General features: G+C 45.9%; 1 protein-coding gene across 1 annotated transcript in view; it reads left to right on the top strand.

Annotated features, from left to right (window-relative positions):
• The first annotated feature begins 1348 nt into the window (after nt 1–1348).
• STARD8 (StAR related lipid transfer domain containing 8) overlaps nt 1349–14133 on the top strand; it is a 126256-nt gene continuing 113471 nt past the window's right edge. Inside the window, exon 1 of the mRNA XM_043973644.1 lies at nt 1349–1386. Coding sequence (XP_043829579.1) covers nt 1368–1386 — 19 coding nt within the window. The 5' untranslated portion in view covers nt 1349–1367. The remainder of the gene's footprint in view (nt 1387–14133) is intronic.

The raw sequence follows: 14133 nt of genomic DNA, 5'->3' as shown, positions 1-14133 counted from the left end.
TGTGAGGTGGAAGGATACAACAGTGTCCAAGAATTTAGGGCCAAAGGAACTTTGAAAGAAGAACAAATTATGTTAGCTCTTTGAGGGAGGGCAGAGACTGCTGCCATTTTGTCTTTGTGTTCCCTGTGACTGGTTCGATTCCTGGGTCATATCAGGCACTTACTGCTTGTTCATTGATGATGCTCTCTGGGCTTCCATTTCCACCACTGGAAAATGAGGGGGTGGGACTAGGTGGTATTTGAGGTCCCTTTCAACTCCAAATTGACCTTATAGGTGACCTTAAGTATGTCACTCAGCTTCTCTGGGACTCAGTTTCCTCAACTATGAAAAAGGAGATGGCCTCTGAAGTCCTTTTCAACTGATCATATTGAGCCACTTAGTGGGTCGCTTAAATTCTCTGAATGTCAGGTTTCTCTCTGGAAAATGAGGAATTTGGACTAATTACCTTAAAACAGGGAATGTCAGAGCTGGGAGGGACCTTAGAACAAGGAATGTAAGAGCTGGAAGGTGCCTTAGAACACGGAAGGTCAGGACTGGGAGGGGCCTTAGAACAGGGAATGTCAGGGCTGGGAGGGGTCTTAGAACAGGGAATGTGAGAACTGGGAGGGGCCTTAGAACAGGGAATGTCAGGGCTAGAAGGGGCCTTAGAACAGAGAATGTCACAGCTGGGAGGGGCCTCAGAACCCAAAATGTCAGAGCTGGGAGGGACCTTAGAACAGAGAATGTCAGAGCTGGTAAGGACCTTAGAACAGGGAAGGTCAGGGCTGGGAGGGGCCTTAGAACAGGGATTGTCAGAGCTAGGAGGGGCCTTAGAACCCAAAATGTCAGGGCTGGGAGGGACCTTAGAACAGAGAAGGTCAGGGCTGGGAGGGCCTTAGAACAAAGAACAGGAACCCCAGAGTGTTGGAGCTGCAAGGGAGCTCCCCTCTAGACTGCTTCCCTGCCTTGCTGGGAGCATCTCTGTGGAGGTGTTTATTTTGATTGGCAGAGAAGAGGGGACCCATTCTGGGGTGGGAACACTGCTTTGATCAGTATACATATGCTTCCCCCTTCCCCCACCATTTCTGGCCTGTCACTACTGGCAGTTCCTGCTTTGGAAATGAGCATTCTGGAGGCACAAGGTCCGTGAGCCTCTCCCCCTGTCTGGGTGAAGGACGGACTTCTCTATATCAGAGACACCAACTGCAAAGGCTAAAAAGGAACCCCCCAAAGCCTGAAATAACCCAAACACCAGCCCACAGCTGCTGTCAAGGAGCTGAGTCACCCCGGCTTCTACTGGGTGTCTGCAAGTCCCTGTGTGTATGCATGTAAAGCATGCATGGTGGTGGGGGGATCTGTGCCCCAGAGAGATACACCAGCCGGGGAGCATGCTGGATGTGCACGAAGGTATTTGAATGTGGACGCTTGGGAGGAGCAGTTCATGTGTCTGTGTGTGTGTGTGGGGGGGGTTTGCACATATATGCATGCATGTTTGCTAGAGAGAATGGCTCATGTCATGGATACTCTGACACTTAGGTATTTGATGTGTATGTAGGTGTGGTTACATACGTGCTGGAAAGAGTGGCTGATATCTCTATATCATGGATACTGTGTAACACTGAGGTGTGTGATACATGTGTGACTAGCTTTGAGGCCATGAGGAAGTCTTTGTTGTTTGTCCTTTGTTCCATGACATCGGGAGGTGATGTCCTGACTAGCACTGAAGTGGATTTAAGTGAGGGAGGGCCGTGCAAGGTCACCAACCTCACTCCTCTGGAGCCATCTGGGTCCAGTGGCAAGATATAGATCATGACAACTGGAGATGGCCCCGGATGTTTAAGGTGATGGGTGTTAAGTGACTTGCCCAGGGTCACCCAGCTAGTAAGTGTCTGAGGTGAGATTTGAACTCAGGTCCTCTTGACTCCAGGGCCAGTGCTCTATCCACTGTAGCCATGAGGAAGTCACTTCCCTTCTCTAGCCTCCATTTTGTCTCCTGTCAAACAGGGAGAAAGAGAGGGCTCTCTGTGAGCTGCCCTTTAATCCCTCTGGGTGCCAGGACATTGGGCCGATAGTGACTTTGGACCGCTGGGTCCCAGGGGTAAAGGCCATGTGTCCGCGTGTGCTATTGCTGCCCTGAGACTTTTCTGCAGACTGGAATCCTGCCACCACCTTTGACCTTAACTCCGGAGGATCCCAGCCTGTCCATAACTCCTGGCCCTGAGATGTCATAGTGTTGCACTGGGGCCTCCCAATGCTATGTCACTCAATTCCCCAGGTCGGCTCACCCCCCGGCTCAAGCTGCTGACTTTTTGAAACTCCCCCCACCATAACTGCTCTCCATAAATCAAAGGACTGGCCTAGTGATGTCACAGTGCACAGTTCTCTGGGAAACATAGTGCAAAAAAATCTATCTCTCCATAGCAATGCCCTCTCAGAATTGTGGGAAATGAAGTCTTGGGGAAATGCCCACAACATGCCCAAATCTGTGTGTTTGCCCACACGTGTGCACAGGTATCTTTATGTTCAGAATGTTGGTAAATGTTTATTTGTGTATTCTTTTTTTAATCATTTTTTATTTTTTGGTTGGGCAATGAGGGTTAAGTGACTTGCCCAAGGTCACAAAGCTAGTAAGTGTCAAGTATCTGAGGCCGGATTTGAACTCAGGTCCTCCTGAATCCAGGGCTGGTGCTCTATCCACTGCGCCACCTAGCTGCCCAGCAAATGTTTATTAAGCACTTACCAGTGAGCCAGCCTCTGAGCTGTCCCTGCTCTCAAGGAGCTTACATTCAAATGGGGGAAGACCCCAAAAAAAGAGCTGAAAGGAGATGGGGGAGGGAGGAGCAAGGTACCAGCTCAGGGCTTTGGAACCAGAGTCCACAGAAGTAAAAGCAGGAGAGGAACCGTCCTGGGCCTTCCCCCAAATGGAGGATGAGAAAGCCAGGGTACCAGGAAGCAGTAAAGCACAAGGAGGCAGAAACAGTCCTGGGGGGAGGAGGGAAATATTCCCAATGAAGACTTCTTCTTTGGCCTGATAAAGGTGGAATAACTTTGCTGTGGGTTGACTCAGACTGAGCCAGTAATCATTTGCATGCAGTTTGCATTGCATTGCATTTGTCTGGAATGCATTTCCCTACTGGGATGCATCAACAACTCCCCAGGCCCTGTGTTTCCCTACTTTCCACTGGCCTTGACTCCTTTCCACAGGGGCCCCAGCTCAAATGGCTGCATACTTTCAGGGTGATCGGGTGGTGGTGGTTGTGAGGGCTCTGGAGAAGTGTAAAGACACCTTCTGTCTCACCTGGGTTGATAAGTGCTGATGGGCTAAATGACCTCTGGAGAGTTCTGCCCATCTGTGTTGTTCCTCTCTCTTTCCCTTCCAATGTCTCCTGATTCAACACTTATGCCAACCCACTCCTTTCTGTTGCTGACTGATCTGGGGCTCCTCCCTAGTTCAAATTGGCTCTGGAAGGGACCTGGGAGAATCAAGCAGAAAAATGAAACTGACCAGATTTTCCTCCACCCATCAGCCCCCACCTCCACTAGATTGTACGCTTTTACAAGGGGAGGGACTGTGTCTCATTCATCTTCATATCTCCTCTTGCAGCCAGCACAACACTTTGATCCTTACAATAATCCTGGGAAGCTGGTAGTCACAAGTAATCCATTTTACAGATAGGGAAACTGGGACTCAGAGCAGGAAATTGACTTTCTCAAGGTCACACAGCTATTAAGTGGTAGAACCATGTCACAGATACAGCTGTCTTGCATGAAACTCCAGTGGTCTATCAACCATGCTGCCTCTCATGGGAGAACTACAAGGATTAGAAATGACATAAAGGGAGCAGCTAGATGGTACAGTGGATAAAGCACCAGCCCTGGATTCAGGAGGACCTGAGTTCAAATCCACCCTCAGTCACTTGACACTTACCAGCTATGTGACCTGGGCAAGTCACTTAACCCTCACTGCCCCAGAAAAAAAAATAAATGATATAAAGCCTGCCCTCAAAGTGCCTCTAATCTAATAGAGATGAAAAGATGTATACAAATAAATGTGATACAAAATAGAATCTAATGAGTGTATAAGAGAAGCAGGCAATGGGGTGAGATCAGGAAAAGAAGAAATCATTTCAGTCATTTCCAACTCTCCATGACCCCATTTGGGGTTTTCTTGGCAAAGATCCTAGAGAAGTTTGCCATTTCCTTCTCCAGCTCATCACTTCCAGGTGAGGAAGAACAGGGAATACTTCATGAAGGAAAAAGGGTAGATCATATTATTAAAGGGATGGCTAGTGAACCTCTAAAAAAAGGAATTAGCAATCCCAAAGAACTTTCCAGGCTAAATTAGGAATAGGTTATGACAGATTCACCTCACTTCCTTCTTTTGACTAAGAGATTGGAAAATGCTATAGATATAATCTACATAATCTAGGGGCAACTAGGTGGCTCAGTGGATAGAGGCTGCAGGTAGGCCTGGAGTCAGGAAGACCTCAGTTCAAATTCAGTCTCACATACTTTTTAGCTATATGACCAGGGTCAAGTCACTTAGCCTCTGTCTGCCTCAGTTTTGTCATCTGTAAAATGAGGAGAATAAGAGCACTTACCTCCCAGGGTTGTTGTGAGGATCAAATGAGATAAGAACTGTGGTGTGCTTATCACAGTGTCTGGCATGTATAAATGGTAGCTATTATTATTACCTGGATTTCAGAGATGTGGACAAAATGGAGAAATTTGAACCAAGTGATAGGACAATTCCAAACTGGTTGAAAGGCCAAACCTAACAAGTCTAGATCAATGTCAGATGGAAAAGAAGACTGATTTTGATACCATGCTTTGTGTGCGTGCGTGTGTGTGTGCGTGCGTGTGTGTGTGTGTGTGTGTGTGTGTGTGTGTGTGTTTGAGGGGCAATGAGGGTTAAGTGACTTGCCCAGGGTCACATAGATAGTAAGTGTCAAGTGTCTGAGGCCATATTTGAACTCAGGTCCTCCTGAATCCAGTGCTTTATCCACTGCAGCGCCACCTAGCTTCCTGGTAACATGCTTTTTAACAAGTTTATCAGTGGCTTGGTTGAAGGCATAAGTAGCATATTCATCAAGTTTGCAGACAACCCAAAGCTGAGAGGGATTGATAACACCCTGGATGATAGAGTCAGAATCCCAAAGATCTTGATAATCTAGAATGTTGAGCCAGATCTAATTAGATGAGATTTAATATGGCTTAATAAAAAAATCATACATGTGTTCAAAAATCACCTTCAATCAACCAGCATTTATTAAGAGCCTCTTATGTCCAAGCTCTGTGCTAGCCACTAGAGATACAAAGAAACAAATAAAATAGTATCTGGCCAAGCACAAGATAGACTAGATAATAGCTTGTTCAGAAAATAGTTCTGGCTGTTCAATAAGAATCAATGGTGGGGCAGCTAGGTGGCGCAGTGGATAGAGCACTGGCCTTGGAGTCAGGAGTACCTGAGTTCAAATCCGGCCTCAGACACTTAACACGTACTAGCTGTGTGACCCTGGGCAAGTCACTTAACCCCAATTGCCTCACTTAAAAAAAAAAAAGAATCAATGGTACTGGGGGCAGCTAGGTGGAGCAGTGTATAGAGCACCAACCCTGGAGTCAAGAGTACCTGAGTTCAAATCCGACCTTAGACACTTAACACTTACTAGCTGTGTAACCCTGGGCAAGTCACTTAACCCCAATTGCCTCACTAAAAAAAAAAAGAATCAATGGTACCAAAAAAGTTTTTTAAAAGAAAAAAAACACCCCCCCCACAGAATACACACACACACACACACAGAATCAATGGTACCAAAAGGTATCCAAAAAGCTAATTTGGTCTGAAGTTACTTTGGGAAGCATGGTATCTAGAATTAAAAAGGTGATAAAGTCCTGCTGAACCCTACAGACCACATTTGAATCATTGTCTTTAATTCTGGGTATATAATAAATGCTTAAAAATGCTTATTGCTTGCCTGACTGCCTAGACTGAGAGGAAGTTGGCATACATGATATTGAGTCTGTCTTAGAACCACTCACTCAAAAGCAATTACCTTTGTTAGGTGAGAACACTTCTTCACTGAATAGATCAATCAGAATCTAGTGTGAACAGAGCCTGTACACCTTCTGGAACTAATCAAAGCCATTCTGTGAGAGACTTGGTCAAGCCTTAAGGAATTTGTATAAAGGGAAGGAGCTATCTCAGAATGAGAGGCGGAGAGAAACAGAGAGTCAGAGACAGAGACACAGAGACACAAAGGGGGAGAGAGAGAAAGACGGAGACAGAGGAGAGAGAGAGAGAGAGAGAGAGAGAGAGAGAGAGAGAGAGAGAGAGAGAGAGAGAGAGAGAGAGAGAGAGAGAGAGATTCTGAAGACTGGAAGTGGAGAGGAAAGAGCAGATTATACAAAGCTGAGCCAAGAACTGGATTCCCTGGAGCAAGCAGTGGAAGGAGAAAGAAAAGGTAGAATTGAAATATGGCAGAGAAAGGAAATAGTGAGGAGCACCACTGGGTCTGCAGCATCTCAGAGCAGAAGACTTCAGGCTGAGATCACCAGTGTTGTTGTTATTCAGTAATGTCTGATTCTTTGTGTCCTCATTTGGAGTTTTCTTGGCAGAGATACTGGAGTGGTTTGCTGTTTCCTTCTCCAAGCTCATTTGACAGATGATGAAACTGAGGCAAACAAGGTGAAGTGACACAGCTAGTAAGTGGCTAAAAGGCCAGATTTGAACTCAGGTCTTCCTGACTCTAGGACTGAGGCTCTATCCATTGCACCACTTAGCTGCCACAGCTACTCAAGGACTGAAGGAAGTTCCAAGAAAAAGATAAGTTCTTTCACCAACTTCTCAAAGGTCCTGGGGCTATAATATAATCTATAGTTCCATTACCAAAAACAATTCTAATAAACCTTAATTTTACCTCAACCACAAAGAGGCCAGGAAATAACTAGAAGTAGATATAAATGTAAATTTATGTGGAGAGCCCAATCTCTGCCTAAAAGTAATGAAATTCTCCCAACTCAGGGTTCAAAGCTATTGTGATCTAACTCATTACCTTTTTTTTTTCCTAAAATAAACTCCCTAAAGCTTAAGAAGAGGAAAATGGATTTTAGGCATCATTATATTACCCCTAGGCTTAAAATCAGTCTAATTATTATAACAGGTGGAGACTTCCATTGGTAGAGAGAGTTTCCTCATCTAGGAATTCCCTATACAAAAAACATCCCAGGTCAAACCCCTATATGGATACTACATTTTAGGAAAGACATTAATAAGCTGGAGGTCATCCCGACACGAGTGGTCAGGATAAAAGATAATACCTTATGAGAACTGGTTGAAGAAATTGGTGGTATTTATTCTAGAGAAGAGAAGACATAGAGGGGACATGATAGTTCTTTTTTTAAGTCTTTGAATTATTGTCTCATGGAAAGAGGGATTAAATTTGTTCTTCTTGGCCCCAGAGGGCAAAGCTTTGGTGTAAGCTTCAGAGAGACAAATTTCAGGTCGATGTAAAGATAAATTTCATTGCAATTAGATACATATAAAAATTGAACAGGCTGCCTAGTGGTAATGGGTTTTCCCCCTCATTAGAGAGCTTCAAGTGAAGGCTGTAGGAAAACTTGCATCAACCAGAGGTCCCTCCCAGCTCTCAGATTCTGTGATTTTATGGGACGTGACTTTTGAATTTATCATTGAAGGGGGGCAGCTAGGTGGTGCAGTGGATAAAGCACCGGCCCTGGAGTCAGGAGTACCTGAGTTCAAATCCAGTCTCAGACACTTGACACTTACTAGCTGTGTGACCCTGGGCAAGTCACTTAACCCTCATTGCCCTATAAAAAACAAAAACAAAAACAAACAAAAAAAATTTAAAAAAAAAGAATTTATCATTGAAGGATGTGTAGGGTATGATCAGATCATAAAATCAGATTGGGGGGGGCAATGGGGGTTAAGTGACTTGTCCAAGGTCACACAGCTAGTAAGTGTCAAGTGTCTGAGGTCGGCTTTGAACTCAGGTCTTCCTGAATCCAGGGTAGGTGCTTTATCCACTGCAGCACCACCTAGCTGCCCCTCATAAGATCATATCTTAAGCTATAGGTGGCATTTTTGTTGTTCAGTTGTTTCAGTCACGTCTAACTCTTCATGACCCCGTTTTATTGGCAAAGATACTGGTATGGTTTGCCATTTCCTTCTCCAATTCATTTTACAAATGAGGAAACTGAGGTGAACAGGGTTAAGTGACTTGTGCAGGGTCACACAGCTAGTGAGTGAGACCGGATTTGAACTCAGGAAGATGAGTCTTCCTGGCTCCAGCTCTGGCATTCTATCCACTGCAGCACCACCTAGCTACTCTTAGGTGGCAACAGGAAGCATCTAATCTAACCTCTCGGTTTATTTCAGAAATGGGAAACATGGAAACAGAGATGGGAAGAGACTTGTCCAAGGTCTCATGGGTAGTAAGTAGCAGAGAGGATTTGAATCAAATTCTTCTGACATACTACTCCCTGTGAGACCCTGGAGAAGTCATTTCAAACTCCCTCAGTTTCTTCCTTTGTAAAATGTGGGGATTGGCCACAGTATCCTCTGAGGGGCCTTCTAGCTCTAGATTTAGGCATTTACATGTGGTTTGGGGCAAGTCCCTTTGCTTCCCTGTGCCTCAGTTTCTTCTTCTGTTAAATGAGGGCATTGGACTTAGAGGGCCTCTGAACTGCCTGCCAGCTCTAGGCCTAGAGTCCTAAATTGCAAGTCTCTAGCTCTTAACCCAACACTTAATGATGGGCAGCTCTGTGCCCTTTCCTGGTGAGTTCAAACGTTCCGTCTCACCCCCAGCTCAGAGGTAGGGGAGGGACTGGCCTCCCGTCCCCTGCTTGCCCCTGGCCATGGACTGCCCAGCCCTCCCTCTGGCTCTGCCCCTGCCCCTGCACAAGGCCCCTGTCTGTTGCCAGGAGCCTTTCAGAGCTTCCCTCCAGGCTCAGGAAAAGTGGCTGAACTGCCTTGTGAGAGGGGGGGGGCAAGAGGTCCCCTGTAACCAGAGCTCCCTCTCCCCACCCCTGTTGGCTCCAGGCAGACTGCAGCAAGGGGCCTCAGCACCAGGTCCCGTCCATCAGCAAGTTCCAGGTCCTCTCCCTCCCCCTGTGCTCAGAAAAGATCATTGGAAAAGGATCCGATTTCTCTACATTGCCCCCTCCCCACTGGAGGCAGAGGGGGTGGGGTCAAGGAAAGGGAAGAAATGGCCAATTCAAGCTGCTCTGGGGCTCACCGGGTGGGGAGGAAGGCCGCTTCCTCAGAAGACAGGGAGAGCTGAGAAATTCTCCTAAGCCTGAATGAGCGTGTGCAAAAGAGCAGTCCCATCTTGGCGAGGCAAGAGGAGGGTTTTTGGGGCCCAGAGCTGGGTTTGATTCCCAACTCTGACCCTGTCCACACTCATCTTTGATAAGTCACTTCTCCTTCTTGGGATTCAGTTTCTTTCTCTGTAAAAGGAGGGACTGGATGGCTTCCTAGGCTGCTTCCAGCCCTAAATCTAAGATCTTACAATATATATCAAGTCAAATCAAGACAATAAGCATTGCAGCACCTGGAGTGAGGAAGACCTGAGTTCAAAAGTGGCCTCATACACAATCTCTGTGTAACCCTAGCCAAGTCACTTGAGTCTGCCTCAGTTTCCTCAACTGTTAAATAGGGATAATATCAGCACCTACCTTTAAGGGATGTTGTGAGATTCAAATGAGATAAAATTTGTAAAGCAATTAGCACAGTGCCTGATGCATAGTAGGTGCTTTGCTTGTTTCTTTCTCCATATTCCTTGCCAGGCACTGTGCTAAATGTTGAGAATACAAAGGCAAAAAAACCCCATAGCCCCTGCTGTCAAGGAGGTCACAGTCTGGTGAGAGAGACAGTATAATTGGAGGTAATCAACAGTTAACTAACATTAAGGGGAAAAGGGAAAGGCTTCCTGTAGAAGAGTGGGGGTGGGGTTGGGGGTTAATAAGGACTTAAAGGAAGCCAGGATGGGGAGGGGAGTAGGGAGATCATCTCAGGTGCAGGGGGGGGGGGCGGGACAGCTGGAGAAGATGGCCAGAGTTGGGACATGGGCAACAGCAAGGAGACTAGTGTCACTGGATCACAGAGTACCTGGGCAGGAGGAAGGTGGGTGTGAGAGGTAAGAAGACTGGAAAGGTATAAGGATGGGGCAGCCAGGTGTCGCTGCAATGGATGAAGCACCAGCCCTGGATTCAGGAGGACCTGAGTTCAGACCCGGCCTCAGACTTGATACTTACTAGCTGTGTGACCCTGGGCAAGTCACTTAACCCTCATTGCCCCACCCCACCCTCCCAAAAAAAAGAAAAAAGAAGAAGGTAGAAGGAGACCAGGTTGTAAAGCATTCAGCATGCCAGAGGATTTTTGATTTGATTGTGGAAGTGATGGGGAGCCATGGGAGTTTATTGAATGGGGGGGAGCAGTGACTTAGGCCTGCACTTTAGAAAGCTTACTGAGTGGAGGATGGACTGAAGTGGGGAGACTAGCGTCAGGAGGATCCTCCAGAAAGCTATTGCAATAGTATAGCACAGTGATAAAGGCCTTGCCGAGGTGGACGATGGTGGCAGAGGAGAGAAGGGGGTTTATAGGAGAGATATTATGAAGGAATAATCAACAGGACCTGGCAACAGATTAATTATGGGGAGGGCAGAATGATGAGTGGAGGAGGATACCTACGTGGTGATTCTGGGTGACAAGGAAGAAGTAGTATCTTAGACATTTCTAGAGAAATTTGGAATTTTGTTGTTGTTATTCAGTTGCTTTAATGTCTGGCTCTCTGTGACCCCATTTGGGATTTTCTCAGCAGAGATGCTGGAGTGGTTTGCCAATTCCTTCTCCAGCTCATTTTACAGATGAGGAAACTGAGGTGAAAAGGATCAAGTTATTTGCCCAGAGTCACATAGCTAGTAAGTATCTGAGGCCGGATTTGAGCTCAGGAGATGAGTTTTCCTGACTTCAGGTCTGGAAATAAGTCCCATTTGGGGTAATAGAGTGTGAGATATCTACAAGACATCTAGTCAAGATGTCCAATAACCAGTTAGAGAGGTGAGTCTGGAGGTTAGGAGAAAGATTAGGAAAATATAAGTAGATCTGAGAGTCATTTGCATGGAGATGATAATTGAATCCATGGGAGCTGATAAGTGAAATATTATAGAGAAAGATGAGAAGATGGCCCAGGGTAGAGTCTTGGGAGACCCCCATTAGTTAGCATGATCTGGACAAAGATCCCACAAAGGAGGCTGAGGAGACAGGCAAAAGGAGAACCAGAAGAGAATAGTGTCACCCAAAACCTAGAGACAGAAAAGTATTGAGAAGTGGGTGATCTGCAGTTTCAAATGCTGCATAGAGGTCAACAAGGAAGGAAATAAGCATTTATTTAGCACCTACTATGTGCCAGGCACTTGCTAAATACTTCACAAATATCTCATTTGATCCTCACATCCCTGGGAGATAGGTGCTACTATTATCCCTATTTTACACTTGAGAAAACTGAGATGGATGGATCAAGTGAGGAGTTTTTGAGGATGGGGGAGACATGGGTATGTTTGTTGTCTGTAAAGTAGTGAGTAGACAGCAAAGATTAAAGATAAGTGAGAGAGAGAAGAGCAATCTTCTGGAGAAAACAGGTTAAAATGGGGTAACTTGTGAATGTAGAGGGGTTTGCTTGGCAAGAAGGGCCATCTCTTTGTGTGAGACGGGGTGAAGGAGAAGATAGTGGGGGAAGGCATGTGAATGATGTGAATTGAGGAAGAAGAAAGAAGAGGGAGCTCTTAGTGAATGGCCTCAACTTTTTTCAGTTAAAAATGAGGCAGAGTTCTCAGCTGAGAGGGTGAGATGAAGGGGAGCCATGGAAGTTTTGAGAAGGGATGAAGAGATTTGGAAAATCTGCTGTATTTAATGATTAGAAATGTGTGAAAGTATTGCCTTGCTGCAGTGAGGGCCCAGTTGAGATCATGTCCCATAAACTTATAGTAGACTCAGTCGATATGGTTTCTTGACTTTGTCCAGCAGCATGTGTTATAGCACCTAGATTCTTAAACTGTGGGTCATGACCCCATATGAAGTCATGTAACTGAATGTGGGGGTTGTGAAAAATTTGGCAACAGTAAAAAGTTTTTTATATATATGCCTATTTTATATACCTATATTCCAGGGGTAGCATAAAAACTTCTTGGATGAAAAGGGGTCTAGTGTGGAAAAAGTTTAAAAAGCCCTGTTCTAGCCCAATCCCCTCATTTTATAGAGGGGGAAACTAAGGACCAGGGAGGGGAAATGACTTGCTCAAGGTCACGAGCATAGGATCCTAGATCTGGGACTGGAAGGAACCTTGAAGCCAGCCATTTAGCCTAATCCTTTCATTTTAAAGAGCGAAAGGAAAAAGCATTTATTAAATGCCTGCCATGTGACTGACACTGCTAAGCCCTGGGATATAAATATAAAAAGAGACAGTCTCTGCTCTCAAAAGCTTACATTCTAATAGGAAAAGACAGCACATATTTCCAGCCCATACCTCTCACCTCTCTCTCTCTCTCTCTCTCTCTCTCTCTCTCTCTCTCCCTCTCCCTCTCCCTCTCCCTCTCTCTCTCTCTCTTTCTCATCCCAAGTCACCAACTGCTTATTGAATATTTCCTCCTAGATGTCCCAGAAGTGTCTCAACCTCAGTTTTCCTGAAGCATAACTCTTTCCTGCCCTCTAACCCATCTCTCTTCCGAAGTTTCCTTTTGTTGTGTATACAGGGAGCCACCATCCCTCCAGTCACCTGGGTTCAAAACCTCAGTATCGCCCTTGGCTCCTCCCTTTCCTTCATCCTTCATATCCAAATCATTCACCAAGTCCTAGTTCTTCCTCTGCGACATCTCTCACATCTGACCCCTTCTCTTGACTCCCCCAGCCACCACCCTTGTTCAGGCTCTCAACACCTCTTACCTGGACTCTTACAAAAAGTCTCCTAATTGACTTCCCTGCCTGAAGTTTCTCTCCCATCCAAAGTATGACCGTGTGATCCCCACCCCTACTCAGAAACCTACAGCAGCTCTTTATTGCCTCTGAGATGAAGAATAAACTCTGTATATTCTTCCATGAAAAGTTCTTTTTAGTCTATCCCCTTTCTCCCTTTAGAATCTTTTTTTTTTTTTAGTGAGGCAATTGGGGTTAAGTGACTTGCCCAGGGTCACACAGCTAGTAAGTGTTAAGTGTCTGAGGCCGGATTTGAACTCAGGTACTCCTGACTCCAGGGCCGGTGCTCTATCCACTGCGCCATCTAGCTGCCCCTAGAATCTTTTGACATATTCCTCTGAGGTATATGGGATGTTTGGGGTGGGAGACAGGACTGGCACTGCTGGTGTGATGGCTTGTGGAGCCCTTTTCATGGCTGCTCATCCATCTTTGCTGTCCACCTGTCACCCAACTCTCACCCGTGGCTCCAAGAAGCTGTTAGCATGTGCAGTGACCACACCCTGGTAAAGCTGTCTCAGCAGACAGTGACTGACAGGCTAAAACCCATCAGCGAGTTAGAGAGATGTCTACCTCAAGCAGGTGAAGACTTCCCCCAGTAGGATGAGTGGATGAGAACAATTTGTTCCAATGGCCAGGAAGACTGCTGAAGCAGGATCTGTGGAATGCTTAGAGCTTGGTCAGACATGGAAGATACCAAGGTCATTCAGTGCATCCTGGGCCATCGCCAGTCATCTTGTCTTTTGTACTGCCACTGGACTTGGATGACTCAGGAAGAGAAAGTGAGGCTCATGACTTTCTGCCTCACTTAAATCCAATTCACTGGCAAGTCAAGACATGCCCCTGGTGCTGTCATTGGTCCTCACTTGATCCAACCATCCCTGCTGGTTATCATCCTAGCTAGCTACCATTCTCTGTCTCTTCTATTTCCAGTCAAATTCCTTTAAAGAGCCGCCTATGCTCTGTACTTCTACTTCCTCCCCCCCCTTTTTTCTGAACTATCGGCCATCTGACTTGCAATCTCATCACTCAGATGAAACAACTCTTTCCAAAGTTATCAATGATCTCTCACTTGCTGAATCCAAGGGCACCACTGTTCTCTCGGCGTTCTCCTCCTTTCTGTCTGACTCAGTTTCCTTTGATGATTCAGGATTCTCAGTGTGCTAAAT

Source organism: Dromiciops gliroides, chromosome X, assembly GCF_019393635.1.
Source record: "Dromiciops gliroides isolate mDroGli1 chromosome X, mDroGli1.pri, whole genome shotgun sequence".
Classification (NCBI taxonomy): Eukaryota; Metazoa; Chordata; class Mammalia; order Microbiotheria; family Microbiotheriidae; genus Dromiciops; species Dromiciops gliroides.
Note: the sequence above shows the minus strand (reverse complement) of the source record. Positions and strands in the feature narration are given on the sequence as shown.